Source organism: Notolabrus celidotus, chromosome 18 (assembly GCF_009762535.1).
Source record: "Notolabrus celidotus isolate fNotCel1 chromosome 18, fNotCel1.pri, whole genome shotgun sequence".
Classification (NCBI taxonomy): Eukaryota; Metazoa; Chordata; class Actinopteri; order Labriformes; family Labridae; genus Notolabrus; species Notolabrus celidotus.
The window spans coordinates 30,977,285-30,996,743 of NC_048289.1; the positions used below are offsets into that span (position 1 = coordinate 30,977,285).

Here is a 19,459-nt window from a genome sequence, read left to right on the forward strand (position 1 = left end):
TGATCTTTATGTCCTGATGGTAATCAATACATGATGTGTTCTTAAAAAAGAGGTAAAAAAAGCTGCTATCTACAGCCGGAGTAAACCTGGGACAACACCAACCAATCACTGTTTTTGGGGTCCAAAATTTTAAGCCAATCAAATCCAGTCCTGCCGTTTTGCCCGCCTCCTGCAGAGCGTACATTTCCCCGGCGTTCACTCCCCGTCTCCTGCCTCTGCTTCCCCTGACTCTACTGGCTGCCCCTCTCGCTCCACCTCGAGCCTGTCCCCTCTGACCCGATGAGGGGCTTTACTCAGGACTGTAGTCCGGATCAGAGTCTAAAAAGCTCTCACCACGGGGGCTCTGACAAGTAAAAGAATTAATGACATTTAGTAAGTCCTACAGAAAATGTAGATGTATTGTATCGTCAGTCCGGACGCTGTAGGGATGACGAGCTGATTCTTGAACACGTTCATCTTTAATAACCGGTCACTGTCGGCTGTTACCACGCCAACCAACAAAACAACAATCAATGTTTGAATGAATGAAGAACTTCTCCTCTTGTCTCTCCTCTCTCCCGCTCACACACTCTACACCTCTCCTGATGCCTTCACTGACCGTCAACACTGTAGGAATTAAGAACATCTACACTGAACAGGTTTAACAAACAGTAGAGCTGTTACAGTGTTATATATGTGTTATAACTTTTCTACTGATATCATGTCACCATGACAACTGGATAATGCTAGCAAGACAGTTGTGAGTGCTAACAGCAGCCATGTTTGTTTGTGTTTTTAACTTTCACTATGAGAATGTTTTGGTGAGGACCGGTTTTGAATCAGTCACCATCATATGGTCGCGGGGCCGTCGTTTTAGCGGACCTCTGAGGGAGTGGGGGAGAGGTTCAAATTCAAATTCATGCTAGTTTTCCATGACTACCAACCCCAGCTTTAAATGGAGAGAAATAAAATAGTCAGATGTAAGAAGTCTCGTCTAAAAACACCGTGTCGTGCCTGAGCCGGCGGCCATGGAGTGGGAGGCTCTCCCGCTGGATACGAAGGCACGACACAGTGTTTCTCATTGAGACTCGATTCTATCACATTATTCAATTTAAAACTGCTTACAGTGGTTGAAACGTTTGAAAATTGACCTTAAAAGTCCTTGAAAAGTCCTTGAATTGACAATGTAAAAAGTGTACGAACCCTGTTTTTTGGACACATAACATCGTATCTTCTGATCGTTGCAGACACAAAGCATCATTTGCATCCTTTTGTTGAATCCACATCCAGTTATCTCTCTTTAACTCTTTACACTTATGAAAACATGTTGCACAAACATCTTCCTGTGCACAACCCAAAGCCCTACAGCTGAGTAAATCTCCGTCTCCTAACTCTATAAAAACATGCACTGACATGAACACCATGTATGGAAAAAGAAAATGTATGAAAAGACTACTTTTATTTGGTCAAAGTCTTCTAAGAAAAATAAATACGCTGTCATCTCGTCTGATTTACATGAAGAAAAAACACCGGCTGACATTTTATGGAATAAACAAAATGTCTTTAAAGTTCATTTGAGGCCCTTTGAGAGCTCCCGGGCCGACGGGCAGATGTCCACAGTTGTAGCTGGAACGCGATGTGCGTCCCTGGGGTGAAGAGTGCTCAGGGACCGTGGGACGGCGGGTGTTTTTGATTTAAAGGAGGAGGAGGCAAGGGGTCATGAGGGCTTTTGGGCCCTGCAAGGTGACAAGGGAGTGGAGTCCCGCTGTGAGCGTTTGTTGTTCACACTGTACAGAGAGGAGATGGAGGCGTTGGTGGGGGCGTGCTGCGGCGGCAGAGCGCGGCGTGGATACAGCGGCCCCCCTCGGAGCAGCACGACATCCCGCACGGCGCCGCGGAAAGGTTTACTGACGAAGCAGTAGAGGAAGAAGTTCACGGCTGTGTTGAGCATGGCCAGCATGTTAGAAAGGTCGTACGCGAGGTGGACGCGCCAGTCTCTGTGCACCGATGACACGTACAGGTGGTAGATGACCACCACAGTCCTGGGAGCCCACAGCACGGAGAACACGGAGGTGATGGCCAGCAGCATCGCCGTCGTTTTCCCAAGTCTCCGAGGAGGCGCAGACTTCGGCCCGCACTCGTCCTCAAACCTCTGCTGCCTCTGCCTCACCCGCAGCGTGTGGATGATCAAAGAGTTTAGCACCAAGAAGATGCTGCAGGGCAGGAAGTAGATGATAGTCACATGCGTCCATATGAGGACAGTGTCCAGCGCCGTGGGCGGGTGGCTGTTCCTCCACATGTCCGACCACCAGAAGAACGGCACGCCTGACACCAACGACAACAATAGCACCATCAGGATGATCTTCCTCGCCCGGGCGGGGTAGCTGATCTGGCGGTGAAGGAGAGGGTGGCACAGCGCCACATAGCGGTCCACGGTGAGGGGCACGGTGGACCAGATGGAGGCGTGGTTGGCGGCGAACTCTGCAGCGCTGACAGAGTGCAGCAGTAGCGCGGGGACGTCGCGGTGAAACACTGCCGTCTCCAGCAGGAAGCCGACGAAGATGATGAAGAGCTGGGAGAGGATGTCGGAGCCGGTCACCGCCAGGAGGTAGTAGTACAGAGCTTTCTTTGTGCGACAGGCCAGTCGGGATAACGCCACCGCCGTGAGGATGTTCACTGACCGGAAAGAAGACAAAAGAAAGGAGAATTAGACAAACGTTATCCTCAGACTCTTTCCAAACAGAGGAGGTCTAGACTGTACTCTATGTTCTATTATTAACAAAGACCCAACATCAAGACCGGATCAGATCCAGTCCCATCTTCCAGACAGGACTCTGATCTCATCTTAATCCACCATGAGCAGAGTACTTTGCAGCATTTAGCAAGTTACAGTGGCAAGGACAAACTTCCTTTAACAGGCAGAAACCTCCAGCAGGACCAGACTCATGTTAGACACACATCTGCTGAGACCGTGTTGGAGAGAGGGATAGAGGGAGATGAAGAGAGAGAGAGAGATGATAGTGGGGAGACGGATAGTAGTAGTTGTAGCAGCTGGAGTCTGGCACGTCCACAGCAGCAGAGATCCAGAGGAACCTACGAGACAAGGGAGCTCAGGGACTCCAGAAAGGTCTAAGAAAAGAGAGAAGAGAGGGAGACCAGAAGAAAGAAAAAGAGGAGAATAAATGGTGAAGGAATGACAGAAGGAAAGGACGGGATGAGAAAAGGAGACATAAAGGATGAAGAAACATGGAAATAAGAAAGAAAGGCAGAAAAGAAAGAAGTGAAGAAAGGAAGAAAGGAAGAAGGAATGAAAGAAGGAGGGAAGGAAGGAATGACAGGAAAATTAATAAAAGAAAGAAAGAAAGAAAGAAAGAAAGAAAGAAAGAAAGAAAGAAAGGATGAATAACAGACCCAAAAAAGGAATCTACAGCAGAGATCCAGAGGAAGCTACGAGACAAGGGAGCTCAGGGACTCCAGAAAGGTCTATGGTTAGTAACTTTAATGGGACAGGAAGAGTTAAAGTGAGAGTCAGGCAGAGAGAGGAGAGAGAGGGAAAGACAGGATCCCAGTGTGTCAGTCTAAGCCTATAGCAGCATAACTAAGACCTGGTCCAAGCCTGATCCAGCTCTAACTATAAGCTTTATCAAAAAGGAAAGCTTGAAGCCTACTCTTAAAAGTAGAGAGGGTGTCTGCCTCCCGGACCCTGACTGGTAGATGATTCCAAAGGAGAGGGGCCTGATAACTGAAGGCTCTACCTCCCATACTACTTTTAGAGACGATGAGCAGGCCTGCATGTTGGGAGCTTAGTGTTAAAAACTCCTCACAGTGACTTCAAGCTGTGGACGGTTCAACCCAGAGATGAGTGAGCTTAATGCAGCTTCTACACTTTGTCAAATAAAGTAAACACAACATGCATCATCTCTTCCTCAGAGGAAATAACACTTTTCCAAAGTGTGATCATTTTTAACGGGAGCAGCAGTTTCTCGTTGATTTTGCTCCGGTCGGCAGAACGTGTTACATAACTCCACATTTCCAAGGTTGCGGTTCAGCTGTGGGAACAAACGTTCTCCGCGGTTCACGTTACAAACCATCGATTTTATTTGTCCCCTTTCAGCACATCTAACCCAGAATATCTTCTTCACATTGTCTCCAATTAATGTGAACACACCTCATCACCGGGGGGGTTATTGTTCTGAAGCTACTTCACCAGTCGTCATCAGACTCACTCAGGCGTACGGCTGTTTACTCTCATTCTTACACTTATTTCCCTCAGGGGGTGATTAAGAGATGCAGCTGAACGCTCCTCTGACATTTCATTGAACAGCACTCACACTAAATCCCTGATGGATCAATACAAAAACGCCTGCATCGACTCGAAGACAAACCACAGTAATGAGAACGACTCTGAGGAGGACTCACAGTGACAGATGTAAATAAAAGACGTCCTGCGTTTCAGCAGAGAGAGATCTGGTGACAGTTTGCGTCACAGACTCTAACGGAGCGATCGTGATGGTTAGATTATTTTATCCTGCGTGAGGAGGCAGCAGAGCTACAACACGGAGCTGTCTCACAGGTCCATTAGGGCACCGTAATGTACCTCTAACTCACTCATGTATTGATCCCTTCATGTGCTGCTGCTGCTGCTGCTTCTGTTATAAATAGATATCAATTCAAACTGAGCTCACTTTACACCAAAGCTGCGGCTCCGTGCAAATGATCCTAATAAAATATAATGGAGTGCTGTTCAGTTGATATTCTGACCTTTAAATATCTTTTCCCTTCAATTACGTAAATAACTGCGATAGTAAATCCAACCCCCGCCCGTAGACCTGGTCTCAGTGTACCTGGTACTCCCACACAGAGCAGGATGCTGTAGTAGATGACGGGGATGAAGCCCAGGACACATTTGGACCTCTGCAGCTCCTCGGGTCTCCGGCCCAGCGCCTCATTGCCGGGCGCCGTCAAATTGGGCCAGTCGATCATGACCGAGGCGCTTTACCTGGAAAACAAAGTAATGGTGGAAAATGTTAGCAGGGCTTACCAAATATCTACTGATGACTTAAAACACTGGTTCACTGACAAGACCACACCCTTAAACATTATCATTATATTTGGACCAGGACCCACCGTAGTACGTAAACAAAACCACATCATCAAACATCAAAAAACCAAAATGTGTTTGTTTTCAGAGTTTTATAAAAGTAAGTTAAAGGGAAGAGGCTACGAGGGATGAGTAGGGGTCGAAGTTACGAGGGATGAGTAGGGGTCGAAGTTACGAGGGATGAGTAGGGGTCGAGGTAAGATGGAATGAGTAGGGGTCGAGGTAAGATGGAATGAGTAGGGGTCGAGGTACAGAGGGTTGTATAGGGGTCAAGGTAAGATGTGATCAGTAGGGGTCAAGGTAAGATGGGATGAGTAGGGGTTCAGGTAAGGAGTGATGAGTAGGGGTTGAGGTACAGAGGGTTTTACAGGGGTCAAGATAAGGGGGATGAACAGGGGTCAAGGTAAGATGGGATGAGTAGGGGTTGAGGTAAGGAGGGATGAGTAGGGGTCGAAGTAAGGTGGGATGAGTAGGGGTCAAGGTAACGAGGGATGAGTAGGGGTCGAAGTTACGAGGGATGAGTAGGGGTCGAGGTACAGAGGGTTGTATAGGGGTCAAGGTAAGATGTGATCAGTAGGGGTCAAGGTAAGATGGGATGAGTAGGGGTTGAGGTAAGGAGGGATGAGTAGGGGTCGAAGTAAGGTGGGATGAGTAGGGGTCAAGCTAACGAGGGATGAGTAGGGGTCGAAGTAAGGTGGGATGAGTAGGGGTTGAGTTAAGGAGGGATGAGTAGAGGTCGAGGAAAGGAGGGATGTGTAGGGGTCGAGGTAAGGAGGGATGAGTAGGGGTCGAAGTAAGGAGGGATGAGTAGGGGTTGAGTTAAGGAGGGATGAGTAGGGGTCGAAGTAAGGAGGGATGAGTAGGGGTCGAGTTAAGGAGGGATGAGTAGGGGTCGAATCAAGGAGGGATGAGTAGGGGTCAAGGTAACGAGGGATGAGTAGGGGTTGAAGTAAGGAGGGATAAGTAGGGGTCGAAGTAAGGAGGGATGAGTAGGGGTTGAGTGAGGGAGGGATGAGTAGGGGTCGAAGTGAGGAGGGATGAGTAGGGGTTGAGTGAGGGAGGGATGAGTAGGGGTCGAAGTAAGGAGGGATGAGTAGGGGTTGAGTTAAGGAGGGATGAGTAGGGGTCGAATCAAGGAGGGATGAGTAGGGGTCAAGGAAAGGAGGGATGTGTAGGGGTCGAGGTAAGGAGGGATGAGTAGGGGTTGAGTTAAGGAGGGATGAGTAGGGGTCGAATCAAGGAGGGATGAGTAGCGGTCAAGGCAAGGTGGGATGAGTAGGGGTCGAGGAAAGGAGGGATGAGTAGGGGTCGAGGTATCTGAATAGTCAGGAGTAGAGACCTTTGTATTCCTGTATTAAACTTCACAGCCACATAATTTTGGTGTCCCTGTTTGTGAGTTACAGCATTGCACATCCATGCCTCTGTTTCCACCTCTGATGCCAGCTCAGCAGGAGAACGTCGCCCCACTATTAAGCCTCAGACTTCTTGTGGAAATTTTGAAGGGAGGGAAAACTTGTCAAATTTGGGATGCAATTTTTTGGCCATTTGCATTCACACGTGCAGCCTGCCTCAAAAACCTTGGAGTGTTTTCAGGAGTTTTGTGCATTTTGTTTTGGAAATTAAAGGTTTCAGAAACTTTTAAGCGTCCGGCCTGCAAAATTATAAATGATTCTTCTTCAACCAGACTTGACTCAGAGATTTCTTTGGAGAGCTTGCAGGATAAAGCTTGGGTGAAAATGTTGGCCTTTTGCATTCACACAATGTCTCACAAGTTTCAGGAGTTTTGTGCAGATGTAAATACAGATACAGTCCCATCTTAATCAGGTAATGTTAAAATGAATTGATCCTAATATTGTCCTATAGATTCAGTTTCTGATTTATCTTCTACACTGTGCTGTAGATCTTCATCACTGTCCAGAACATTAAAGCTCATCTTGCTCTGGATGACATGTTGTATCATTTCCATGAACGCACATAATCTACTCTTTAAAATATATACTAAACTAAATCCCAAACAATCCACCCTGCTGCCAAAGTACTCTCTGTAGCCATTACTTCACTGGATTTAAGTTTCTGCTGCATCAGAAATATTCTGTCAGTGAAGATTCCCACGAAGCAGAGAGCTGTTTTTTTTAGAGCTGTATCCTCCTGATCCACCGTGGAGAAAGGAAAACTATTATAGCATGGAGGCTTGGGTTATAATATGACTTCATGTATGATGATGGAAAATCAAACTTAACTCTAAATATCTGAGTTTGTATGAAAAGAATGTCGAACATTTCCTAAACCATGCCGACCCCCATGCAAACTCAAGATGATGATATCCTGTCTTATATTACAAGGGACCCAAAACCCTCAGATATTTAATGATCAAAATTAGGGATACACACAATTAATAGATTATTGATTAATTGATTGTTAAGACATTACTCAAAACACGCATTTTTGTTTTCAATTTTCCATCACATGGAACGGACAACATGTGGTCTCATATTACACTCAGCTATCAGGGAGGTGTTTGAAGTTTAAAGCATGTTTGGATGTGAATCAGCTGTTTAAAGGTGTTGCTCATAGCAGAGACGCTCAGCTGGCGGCTGCGGCTGAGTGACAGGTCTCCACGTGCGCTTTTTAAAAGAGGATCAAACGCAACTGCAGCCAACAACGACATGAAGGTTGACAACTTTAAACAGGACATTTCCACCTTTGGATACAAATCCAACAGACTGGTGGGAATTGCTAGTACACTATCTTTGCAGACCAGCAGCATCAGAGCCGTCTGAGCTTTTCTGCAGCTGGACTGATTATGACCCGGTTGCGCTCCCGGCTGACACCTGATCGAATACACACGTTTATTTCTCTCAATAAGAACAAGTAGACAGAAAACTGGACTCTGAGAGTCTGAAGTATTTTCCTGTTAGTATTATGAGCCTTCACTTTATAAGATTATGTCTGCAGAGAACATTTTTATGAGCCTGATCATTGATCAGAATCAGAATCAGTTTTATTGGCCAGTTATGCTTGAACACACAAGGAATTTGACTTTGGTAAACTGTGCTCTCTTTGTACAAGGCATAAGAAAAAAGACATACAAATAAAAATAAAAATCTAAATATAATAACAACATCAACTATAAACTAGGGATGTACATGCTAAGTATTTTCCGTGATCGATTTTTGGAAATGTTAACGATCAATTATCGATTAATTGATTAAAAAAAAACATTATTATTCTTACGTCAAAAACAATGCCAAATACGTTGTTTTCCCCCTAAATTGTATTTTCTACAGCAACAAAATGCATCTAACTGACGGGATTGAATACGGGTACATGTTTGACACGCAGAATATCAACGATCAGGCTCATTAAAATATTCTCCGTGGACATAATCTTATAAAGTGAAGGCTCATAATACTAACAGAAAAGCACTTCAGACTCACAGAGTCCAGTTTTCTGTCTACTTGTTCTTATTGAGAAAAATAATCATGTGTATTCGGTCAGGTGTCAGCCGGGAGCGCAACCGGGTCAGAATCAGTCCAGCTGCAGAAAAGCCCAGACGGCTCTGATGTTGCTGCTCTGTAAACGTAGCGTACCTGAATTCCCCCAGTCTGTTGCCTTCGTATCCAAAGGTGGGAAATGTTCTGTGTAAAGTTGTCAACCTTCGTGTCCGTGTCGTTGTTGGCAGCAGTTTTGTATTGATCCTCTTTTAAAAAGCGCACGTGGAGACCTGACGCTCAGCCGCAGCCGCCAGCTGAGCGTCTCCGCTGTGCGCAACACCTTTAACAGCTGACTCACATCCAAACATGCTTTAAACTTAAAACACCTCCCTGATAGATGAGTGTAATATGAGACCACATGATGTTTGTTCCACGTGACGGAAAATTGATAACAAAAATGTGTGTTTCGAGTAATTTCTTAACAATCAATTAATCGATAATTGATTAATTGTGGTCATCCCTACTATAAACACAAAAAGAACAACAAATAGGCATGACTCATATGTGCAGGCTAAAATAATATGATAATAGTGCAGTGGTGAGTACATTAAAAAAAGAAGTATATGTAGATGATAGTTAAATAAGAAGATAAATAAAAATATGTAAATTCTGCTTGGAGAATTAATCAGTGTTAAACATGTACCCGTATATAATAACGTCAGTTAGATGCATTTTGTTGCTGTAGAAAATTTAATTTTGGTGGAAAAAATTTATTTGGCATTGCTTTTCACATAAGGCAAGGCAAGGCAAGGCAGCTTTATTTGTATAGCGCATTTCATACACGAGGGCAACTCAATGTGCTTTACATTAACACATTAAAAGTATTGGAGACATTCAGACAAGCATAAAAGAACACAATTAAAATGACAAATATGATAAAACAGAAAAGAAAAGGAAAATTAGAAATATATTAAAAATTACATTAAAATTTTAATTTAAAGTGGGTTAAAATAATCTAAGATAGGAAGGCAGAGGTAAATAAAAAAGTCTTAATCTTTGATTTAAAAGAGGTGAGAGTTGGAGCAGACCTGCAGCTTTCAGGGAGTGTGTTCCAGATATGTGGAGCATAATGACTAAACGCTGCTTCACCATGTTTCGTTCTGACTCTAGGGACTGAAAGCAGACCAGTACCTGATGACCTCAGAGGTCGAGGTGGTTCATAAAGTAGTAGCAGATCAGCCTAAACCATTCAGGTCTTTATAAACCATCAGCAGGATTTTAAAGTCTATTCTCTGACAGACAGGAAGCCAGTGTAGAGATCTAAGAACTGGAGTAATGTGGTCTACTTTGTTGGTCCTTGTTAGGACTCGAGCAGCAGCATTCTGTATGAGCTGCAGCCGTCTGATGGACTTTTTAGGGAGTCCTGTAAAGACCCCGTTACAGTAGTCTAGTCTGCTAAAGATAAATGCATGGAGGAGTTTTTCTGCATCCTGCTGAGACATAAGTCCTTTAATCCTTGATATATTCTTAAGGTGATAGTAGGCTGACTTTGTAATTGTCTTAATGTGGCTGCTGAAATTAAGGTCTGAGTCTAAGATTACACCAAGGTTTCTGGCTTGGTTTGAACATTTCATCATTGCAGATTGGAGCTGAGCAGTAACCTTTAACCTTTCTTCCTCCAAAAACAATCATTTCAGTTTTTTCTTTGTTTAACTGAAGAAAGTTCTGGCTCGTCCAGTCATTGATTTGTTCAATGCATTTACTCAGTGTTTGTATGGGACTATAATCCCCTGGATTATATATAAGAATAACATATATATTTTATTTTATTGATTAATCGATAATTGATCGTTAACATTTCCAAAAATCAATCATGGAAAATACTTAAAATGTACATCCCTAATCAAAATATTGTAAAAAACATTATATATTTTTTCTCTACCAGAACAAATTTGCATTTTTCTGTAAACTTAAAGAATAAAAACACATTTTTAATTTTGGTTAATTTTGCTGTTTTCAGAGGAAACACCTTCCTGTGCATTTCCATACATCTGACCCTTCAGTCAGTCTCTATAAAGATATGACGTCTGCTGGATTCTTCGTACGCAGACGACGACCTGCTGTTTGTTGCTACCTCTCATATTTCACTGCGTGCGCTCGGCCCGTGTTTGCTTTACGAGCTGTTTGCTGTTTTTCAGAGATAAACTGTGAAAACAAGAAGTCAGTAAAACGTCTGAGTTTGGACTCAGTCGATTAAACTGCAGGTCCACAACAACAGATGTTGCCGTCAGCGCTGACCCCGTCACCCTCCACCCTCCTCTTAGTCATTATCGTCCCGTCTCCTCGTCTCACCTTTTCACCTGGGAGCTCTCCTTCCTGTTTTTCTCCTCTGCTCTCCTAATTTACCTCGCTCATGCGTGAAGCCGTATTTGGACTGTGTTATCTCCACCATTTGTAGATGCTTAACCAACGTAAACACCATCATGGAGCCACGTTCAGTCGGGTGGTGTAACCAGACTCATGACGCCAGCGGGGCCAATCTCTACTTCCGACATTGGGTCATATTTATTTTCTGCCGTTATAAAGGTTATTTACGAGCATGAATCATACATGTGCATGAAGTGACCGGCACATTTTACGACCTGTAGCAGGAATGTGATCATAAAACGGAGGAATATCTGAGCGCTCGGCTGCTTTAATTCACCTCGGCTCCATAAACACGTGGAGAGAGGCGTGGATCGAAAAGCAATCATCATGATCAATGATGGAAGTCAGGACGGGAACTTCAGGGGAATTTCATTTTCCTTCAAAGAGTTTCTTGGGCTTCTGGGAGCCGCCTGAAACTTGTGCTCCGTGTTTAGTGAATGATGGGGAGGTGCAGTGAGATGCATGGTGTCTGTCCGGTGTGAGGAGTCACCGGAGTCGACCACATTTCATCCTCAACTTCTAAAACGGGCTCATTGATCGACGTCACGACTCAAAGGCGACTGAAGGTCCCTGCTGTGCCGGTTAGAGGAGCTAAATGTCTCAATCTCTTTGTTTACACTCTGAACAGCTGATTTTTATCATGTTACCTTTAAACAGATAACTACAAGTGTTTTTAAAGCAGTGAGTCAGTTTGACCTCAAAATAACAACTTCAAAGTCATTCTGATGTCAAATTATAGAGAACTGTGACGTCCACACTGAACGCCTGATCTTACTCTATATAACCCGACTTATCCATCCATCCATCCATTATCTTGACCGCTTATCCCGTTAGGGGTCACGGGGGGCTGAAGCCTATCCCAGCTGGCTTCGGGCGGAAGGCAGGTTACACCCTGGACAGGTCGCCAACCTATCACAGGGCTAACACAGAGAGACAGACAACCATTCATGCACACACTCACACCTACGAGCAATTTAGAGTGATCAATCAACCTGAGCATGTTTTTGGATTGTGGGATGAAGCCGGCGAACCCGGAGAGAACCCATGCATGCACGTGGAGAACATGCAAACTCCACACAGAAAGGCACCCGCCCGGCCAGGGATTCGAACCAGGAACCTTCTAGCTGTGAGGCAACAGCGCTACCCACTGCACTGCACTGCAGCCCCCTTAACCCGACTTAATGAGGTCCTAACTCCTGCATGATGTGAGCATGCTCTACAGCTGAGCTTTTGGCCCTGCAGTCACCTGTCGTACCTCGACCCTCTCATTAAAGCATCATTAGAGACAAAGAGATGTAGGAGGACGTTCATTAAGAAGGAGGCGAGTCGACTGCTTCTCTATCTTCTATGTGCAAAGACATCAAAAATACTCACTCCTTCATAATGTGTCTTTAAGATCTGCCTCTTGATTATTTAATTTGAAGCAACTTCTTTCATCACAAAGAGGATGAAACAGTTAAAAACCCAAATTAAGATCCTGCAGGAGCAGACGTCTATGAAGTGCACGATGACTGAATATCCATTCTGTCCTGACTGGTGGACGTTCAGTGCTGATAGAGATCATGATGTATGCTCACACCTGCAGAACAGACTCTTACTCAGTAGCTGTGTTTACACAGACCCCTGACGACTGAACCAACATTATTCCTGAAGAAGAACATGCCGATTCCAAGCCAGGAGCATCAGCTGCACTTTAGTTTATTTAAAGAGAGTTACCTGATTTGTTTTAATATTTAACACTTTCATTTGGGAATCGTTCACTTTCCATTTCTTTAGATATTTATGTACGGCCATTTTTGAGTTTTTTTGCAAGGTGCTGAAAAAAGTGTGCAGTGGTTTTACTTGAGTTACAACACACCTTAAAAATGAAAAAGGATGACTTTATTTACAAATAAATATAAGAGAACATATATTTATTGCAGCTGTCTATATCTGAGAATTGAAGTAGAATAATAGTTATTTAAATTTGAGTTTAATCCAGTTTTCTTGAAAAACATTAGAGAATCGTGAGTGAACCAAAATCAGGATTCAAATCAAATCGTGGGTTGAGTGTATCTTTACATCGCTACTGTTTCTGGATTAATGTCAACTCTTAATTTTGATCGCTTCTTCTGAGTAGGTGTAAAATTATTCTTGCAGCACGTGATGTGAGGAGTTTCAGCTTTTGTTGTTGGAGTGCACAAGATTCAACCACAGCTTTCTACATTTTTGCTGCAGCCTTTAAAGCTGGGGTTGGTCGTCAGATTTAGATCCACTTTTTGTTATACTGGTTAAAATGATCTTTATGTCCTGATGGTAATCAATACATGATGTGTTCTTAAAAAAGAGTGAAGAAAAGCTGCTATCTACAGCTGGAGTAAACCTGGGAAAACACCAACCAATCAGCCTTTTTTGGGTGCCAAAATTTTAAACCAATCAAATCCCGTCCTGCTGTTCTGCCCGCCTCCTGCAGAGCGTACATTTCCCCGGCGTGCACTCCGAGTCCCCGTCTCCTGCCTCTGCTTCCCCTGACTCTACTGACTGCCCCTCTCGCTCCACCTCGGGCCTGTCCCCTCTGACCCAATGAGGTGCTTTGCTCAGGACTGTAGTCCGGAACAGAGTCTAAAAAGCTCTCACAACGTGGGCTCTGACAAGCAGAAGAATTAATGACATTTAGTAAGTCCTACAGAAATGTAGATGTACTGTAGCGTCCGTCCGGACGCTGTAGTGATGACGAGCCGATTGGTGAACACGTTGAGTTTTAATAACCGGTCACTGTCGGCCGTTACCACGCCAACCAACAAAACAACAATCAATGTTTGAATGAATGAAGAACTTCTCCTCTTGTCTCTCCTCTCTCCAGCTCACACACTCTACACCTCTCCTGATGCCTTCGCTGACTGTCAACACTGTAGGAATTAAGAACATCTACACTGAACAGGTTTACAAACAGTAGAGCTGTTACAGTGTTATATATGTGTTATAACTTTTCTCCTGATATCGTGTCACTGGTACAACTGGATAATGCTAGAATGACAGTTGTGAGTGCTAACAGCAGCCATGTTTGTTTGTGTTTTTAACTTTCACTATGAGAATGTTTTGGTCAGGACTGGTTTTGAATCAGTCACGATCATATGGTCGCAAGTCAGCGGCGCTCGTGCATGTGAGCGGGGGGGGGGGGGGGGGGGGGGGGGGGGATGGAGTGATGGACATGCTTCATTCAAATTCATGCTAGCTTTCCGAGACTGCCAACCCCATCTTTAAAAGAGCTCAGAGTTTTTTAACATTAACATGGTGGGAAAAGAAAGTTAAGAAAGAAAAAAAGACAAGTACGAGAAAGGAGGAGATTGAAATCTCAGGTGCACAGTGGAAGGTGTGAGCAAAGAAGCAGTTACTTAGTTACTTTAATTGAAACACGTCCAGATTGATGTCAGGGCTTTAACAGGGAAAACCGGAACAGGTAGGAGGACTAGTTTCTTCCTCTGCTGTTTCTGTTAAATATGACCCACAGAAGAACCGTGCAGCGTGCACGAGCCAGAAGGGTTTCATTCTGATAGAACTTTAATGCACGTGCACACACGATCACTTTATTTAGCATCTGTGCAAACAGTGAAGCTGGAGTCTGTAATCTGAATCTTTTTAATCGGATTGAAGAGAAATTGCAGACTTCACCATGTCACCTTGGATGCTGTAATTGCAGAAAGTACTCCTCTGTAATATTTGTATAACTTAAGTAATCATGAGCCACTTCAGAGAATTGATAGAGAGATATAAAAACTACCTTAATGAGAAACTGATTTATTTGCTTGTGGAAGAAGCGTCAGGATTTAAGGATCTGAAATCGTTTGATATTTGTCTGATTGTCAGAAAACATTGTGGACAACTTTTTGTAAGATATGAAACAAAAACTACGACTACTTTTTAAAATCAGTCAGGATTAAAATGTCCCGTTGGAGAACATTCAAAGCAAAGCGGTGCCAAATAACTAACGTCCAAAAAAGGCTGAAATATCCTCAAAAATGATCGTCTCCAAATTAAAATAACAAATCTTGATCCTTAAATCTGTCTGAAGTAAAAAGAATCAACTCTCAGAGTAACATGAGGTCAGGACTGAACATCAGTCTTTCATATCAGACCTGTCTCTGCTGTAATCCTCGGAGCAGAAACGTCCTCACCGCCGTGGTGAGCTGTGATACGCGTCGTGATAAGGAGCTCTCAGAGTTTTATTACAGAGTCTTAAATCCAGCTCATAAATTCATGACGCCTCCTCGGGAGATAAATAAGCTCACAGTGTGCAGCACCTTGATCTTACATCGTGCTGCTTTTAATTGCAGCACGCTTCATTGATGCATTTGATCCATAAACCGTCTCATTGTTGTGTAACACCATCACACACGGAGAGATCGGATGTCCTATCCACTATTTATACTTCCATGAGCGACGTGCGGCAACATGTCAGACCTCAGAGGAGAGAACCCTCCGTCTCTCCACACAGAGGGTTCATGCATGGAGCTGCACAGTTACGTAACGAATGCACGATCCGATAAGGAGATTAAGTTTAAGTATTTAAAGAAAGAAAAGCATCCTCAGATTGTCGTGGAAGAGTTTAAGAAATCATGTCTAAAAATAAAATATGTAACGTGAGAAACTTTTCCTCGCTTGAAGCCAAAGGTGACGTGTGTCATGTTTGTTCTCTCACATATATCAACACTGGAGGGGATTAGGTAGCATTCTTGGTAGCATGCAAAGTTGGAAAACATAGTTTCTAACGCTACAACTCTTAAAATATCCACAACGTCTGAAGCCAAAAGTGATTCATTGAAATGTTTGTTTTCTCAAATCCTGCAGGCATCTATCAGAGGTCAACATCTCAGGAGCTTTAATCAACATTTCTGTCGTGCATTGTCCAAAAATAATAATTTGCTGTAATATTTGGTGCTTTAACTCTTCCTGTTTGGCTTCCTGTCACATTGAAAGCATCACTTCTGCAAGGATCAACTGAGACACTTTATAAAAGCACACCCTGAAGGTTGCTAAATATGCTCTGAGACACCACAGCTGTTTAAAAACAGGCTGCTGCATGCACAGTGACATTACGCCTCCGTCAGACACCTGATCCGTCTCCTCGTGAGCCTCACCTCAGGAGCGGCAGTGAAAGAGAAAGATGATCGTTATAAAGGAGGAGGTTTTTAAAGGCTGCCTGAGAAACGTGGCACAGGGGAATCATTACCACACACACACATGATCAATATCCAGGCAGCCGCTTCTTTTCCTTCAATCTGGAGAGCAGCAAATCAAACGCTGACGTTTGGAGAGTTCTGTGTCTTGTCTTCCTGCTCCTCATCACACCTCAAGGCCAGATTCCACCAGATCCGTCTCCGGTCCATCTCTGATCCAGCGCCGGATCTGATAGGTTTCTATTCTAGTCAATGTGTTAACTTCCACTGGATCCAGCAGGTCAGAGCCCTCCGGATCAGATACACAAGACTATTCAAACAAAGGAAACACTCGTCTCTTCCTGTTTGTCTCCTTTGCAGGGGGCGTGTCTAAAACGGGTAGGCGGGGCCTAAGCATCTGAAAAGAGCTCCTGCATGAAACACTCCAAGGGGTGGGGGATTCAGGTACAAGTTGCATTGATTTTTGTGTAAGCTGTAGATATTTTATCACGGCCAAATTCCACCAGATCCATGTCCGGTCCGTCTCTGATCCGTCACATGACCAGATCTGATAGGTTTCTATTCTAGTCAGTGTGTTAACTTCCACTGGATCCGCTCCGTTGCGTTCCGGCCTGCCGGATCAGATACGCAAGACTTCTATGTTTACCGGATGCCGGAGCACGACGCATCAATCTCAACAGAGCAGATGGAGCGGGACAGGAAGTCAGGTTTCACCAAAACAAAATGAAAACATCCGGTTAATTTTCAGAATAAAACACTCTGTGTTATCACCAGATCGTATTTCACTTAACTACAACAACAAACCAAAGTCATGATGAGCGGAGCCAGGCCTGGAGTCAACAGGTCAGAGGTTTTCAGAGGACCAGAAAGACAACATGGATGAGGAGAGGAGGAGGAGGAGAATCCTTGATTCAGGGATTACTGGGAGAAACCTCGGTCACATGACTCCAGCTGTCCGGTGGTCCTGCACCGTGCTGCGTTCTGAAAACGCAACCTGATCAGAGACGGACTAAACATGGATCTGGTGGAAGTCCCGGGTGAGATTCGGCTCTTGCCTTATAGCAGAGTCAAGCCTCACAGTGTAGCTACAGTCGATTCTTCTAGTGTCAAAAAGTGTCTCAAAACATCCAGACTTTGCATTAAGAGCAAATCCGGACCAGATTATTTACAAAATTAAGCATGAGATTACTGCAGGAAAACCTCGGTCACATGACTCCAGCTGTCCGGCGGTCCTGCACCGTGCTGCGTTCCGAAAACACAACCGTTGGGTGTTGATGGACGAGAGAGCATGGAGACAGACCGGACACGGATCTGGTAGAAGTCCCCATGCCTCTCTCTCACAAGTTTTGACTAATCGCCACATTCACTCCCTGCAGGGCGCTGCACATTGTAACTGGGAATTCTCACTTCAAAGGTTGTTTCATGAAGTCAACCCTCATGACTTCCTGCACAGAGGGAATCAGAAACACTGACGGGACCGCAGGCTGATCGTACTGTCCCAGCCGAGCGTCAGCAGCAGGATCCTCAGAGGAATCCTCTGACTCACAACATCCCCTTCGAACGAGAACATCGGAGTGAGGAGTCAGAGGAGATCAGAGGCAGAGGCATGTTTCTGATTAGGAGATTACTCTGGATGTTGTTCCCAGGGTTAAGATGCAGCTGGAGGCGATAGGACGAGGCTCTGCAGGGGGTTCAGTGCCCAGGAAGCCGAGCTGAACTCTATCTCTGCTCCACTGAGTCCTCTTAATTATTCATCAAGAGACGTGCACCTGAAACAACAGCGCTGAGATAAAGGATGCTGCTGCCGGCACTGTGCTGCTATACGTTGGTTTTATTTTGGGTCTTTAAGATCATATAGCGGATGTTTCATTCTGTCCAGATGGAAGAAGTCATGCCTACAGTGAAAAGGAGAATCTGGCTTCAAATATTTCCTGAGCTTTGTTTAAAGTTCATTCATGAAGAGGCCAAATTCCTGACCCGGTGGTCAGTGTTGTTAGGAAGACAGGATCCAGAAGTCCACAGGAAACATGATATGATGACAAACGTCTCTTTCTTGGAAGTTTTCAGGAGTGAGATAACAAAGAATCACATCGAGGACACGGTGTTAACTAAAAGCTGAGTGGATCACACAAAGGAGTTAAAGGAGAGACATCCCAGACTCCCTCCCTGCATCCAGAAATAACTTTTATAATAAGACTGTACCTTGCACCAACGTGGTCAGTGATGTAGAACAGCGCTGATTGCATAAGAAACAGAAATCATCTTTTCACTGCAGAGCTTTGTTTGACCTGCGTTTAATCTTACCTTCACATCTACGTCTCACAGCGAAGCCTCCCCGCCCGGGTTACAGCCGGTCCTCTGCTCCGTGAAGCCCTCGAGGAGTCCTACAGAGTCCCGACATCGCTGCTGGACACTCGCTGAGGAGCTGTGGAGGTGGACAGAGAGGAGGAGGAGATGTGGAGTCCATGCAGCTTGTTCATCAGTGCTGAGTGAGCGGAGAGAGAGAGAGAGAGAGAGAGAGAGAGAGGGGAGGGAAAATAAAGAGAGGGTGAGGGAGGAGAGAGAGGAGGGAGGGAGGGAGGGAGGGATTGATCTGTGGATGGACAGAGGTGAACGAGGGAGGAAACCGATCAAAAAGAAACACTTCAGAAAAACTGGGTTCAATCTGACGCCTCCAATTTCATATTCGCCCTGGAAATCAGACAACATCAATAAACAGTACGCAGACTAATGTGTTCCCAAATTCCACCCTAAATACTTAAAGAGCACACATGCTCTGAGCACTGATAATCACAGTGCAGCACTTTGAATCATGTGTGCTTTATTGCATTGTGGTGACAGCTGATTATATAACGTGTTAAAGCTACAGTTTGATTGTGACCTGATGATATCATAGATCAATAAAGAAAAGAGAAGTGCAGGATTTAAAATACAGGTTCCTTAATACGCTAACCTGGTTTATGTGAGGCCTTACGCAGAGCTGGCCCTAACAGACTTGGTGCCCTATAGGCAAGATTTTAACTGGTGCCCCTTGTGTTATAACCAACTCCAACAATCGCATCACATATAGACTGAAAGACAACTGACATCCTGCTTTATGTTTTACAGGTTCCTTTGTTTTAAAATAAAAATGACCTCTAAAAGAACATGAATAAAATGATAATAACACTGATATTTAGCAGGAAATCATCATACAATTTTCTATCTAGTTAAGCTAATAGATTCCAAAGTGTAAAGAAAACAACAACAAAACAAAAACAGTAAATCATGAACACTTAAATACTTCAAAAACTGATTTGCATACCATTATTTTTAAAACCAAAAGTGAATCACAAGCATTTAAAGGGGAAATATCACGCTTT

The 19,459-nt window shown here is 44.3% G+C and overlaps 2 protein-coding genes across 6 annotated transcripts in view; one reads left to right on the forward strand and one right to left on the reverse strand.

The window, feature by feature from the left end:
• Positions 1-19,459, forward strand: part of LOC117829723 (BTB/POZ domain-containing protein 17) — a 48,030-nt gene that overhangs the window by 7,336 nt on the left and 21,235 nt on the right. For 2 of the 4 annotated variants that reach the window (XM_034707362.1, XM_034707363.1), the window contains exon 1: positions 18,407-18,586. The exons of the other annotated variants lie outside the window; for them this stretch is intronic. The gene's annotated coding sequence lies outside the window, so the exon portion shown is untranslated. Of the gene's footprint in view, positions 1-18,406; positions 18,587-19,459 lie in introns of those variants that run through there. 4 annotated transcript variants of the gene reach the window in all.
• Positions 1,452-18,579, reverse strand: gpr142 (G protein-coupled receptor 142). 2 transcript variants are annotated; one of them, XM_034707365.1, is made up of 3 exons: positions 18,402-18,579; positions 4,824-4,978; positions 1,452-2,655 (listed from the first exon to the last, which is right to left on the reverse strand). In XM_034707365.1, exons 2-3 carry the CDS (start codon positions 4,960-4,962, stop codon positions 1,697-1,699), a joined length of 1,098 nt encoding a protein of 365 aa, XP_034563256.1. In that variant the 5' UTR covers positions 4,963-4,978; positions 18,402-18,579; the 3' UTR covers positions 1,452-1,696. The 2 variants fall into 2 exon arrangements, with proteins under 2 accessions (XP_034563256.1, XP_034563257.1); XM_034707366.1 differs by lacking the exon at positions 18,402-18,579 and adding an exon at positions 6,420-6,634.

What these genes read in the sequence shown, in the direction of transcription:
- gpr142 (XM_034707365.1), bottom strand. Translation starts at nt 4,962, where the DNA reads ATGATCGACTGGCCCAATTTGACGGCGCCCGGCAATGAGGCGCTGGGC. An exon ending in GCTCTGTGTGGGAGTACCAG is followed by an intron (nt 2,656 to 4,823) that starts GTACACTGAGAC and finishes CTTTCCGGTCAG; the next exon opens with TGAACATCCTCACGGCGGTG.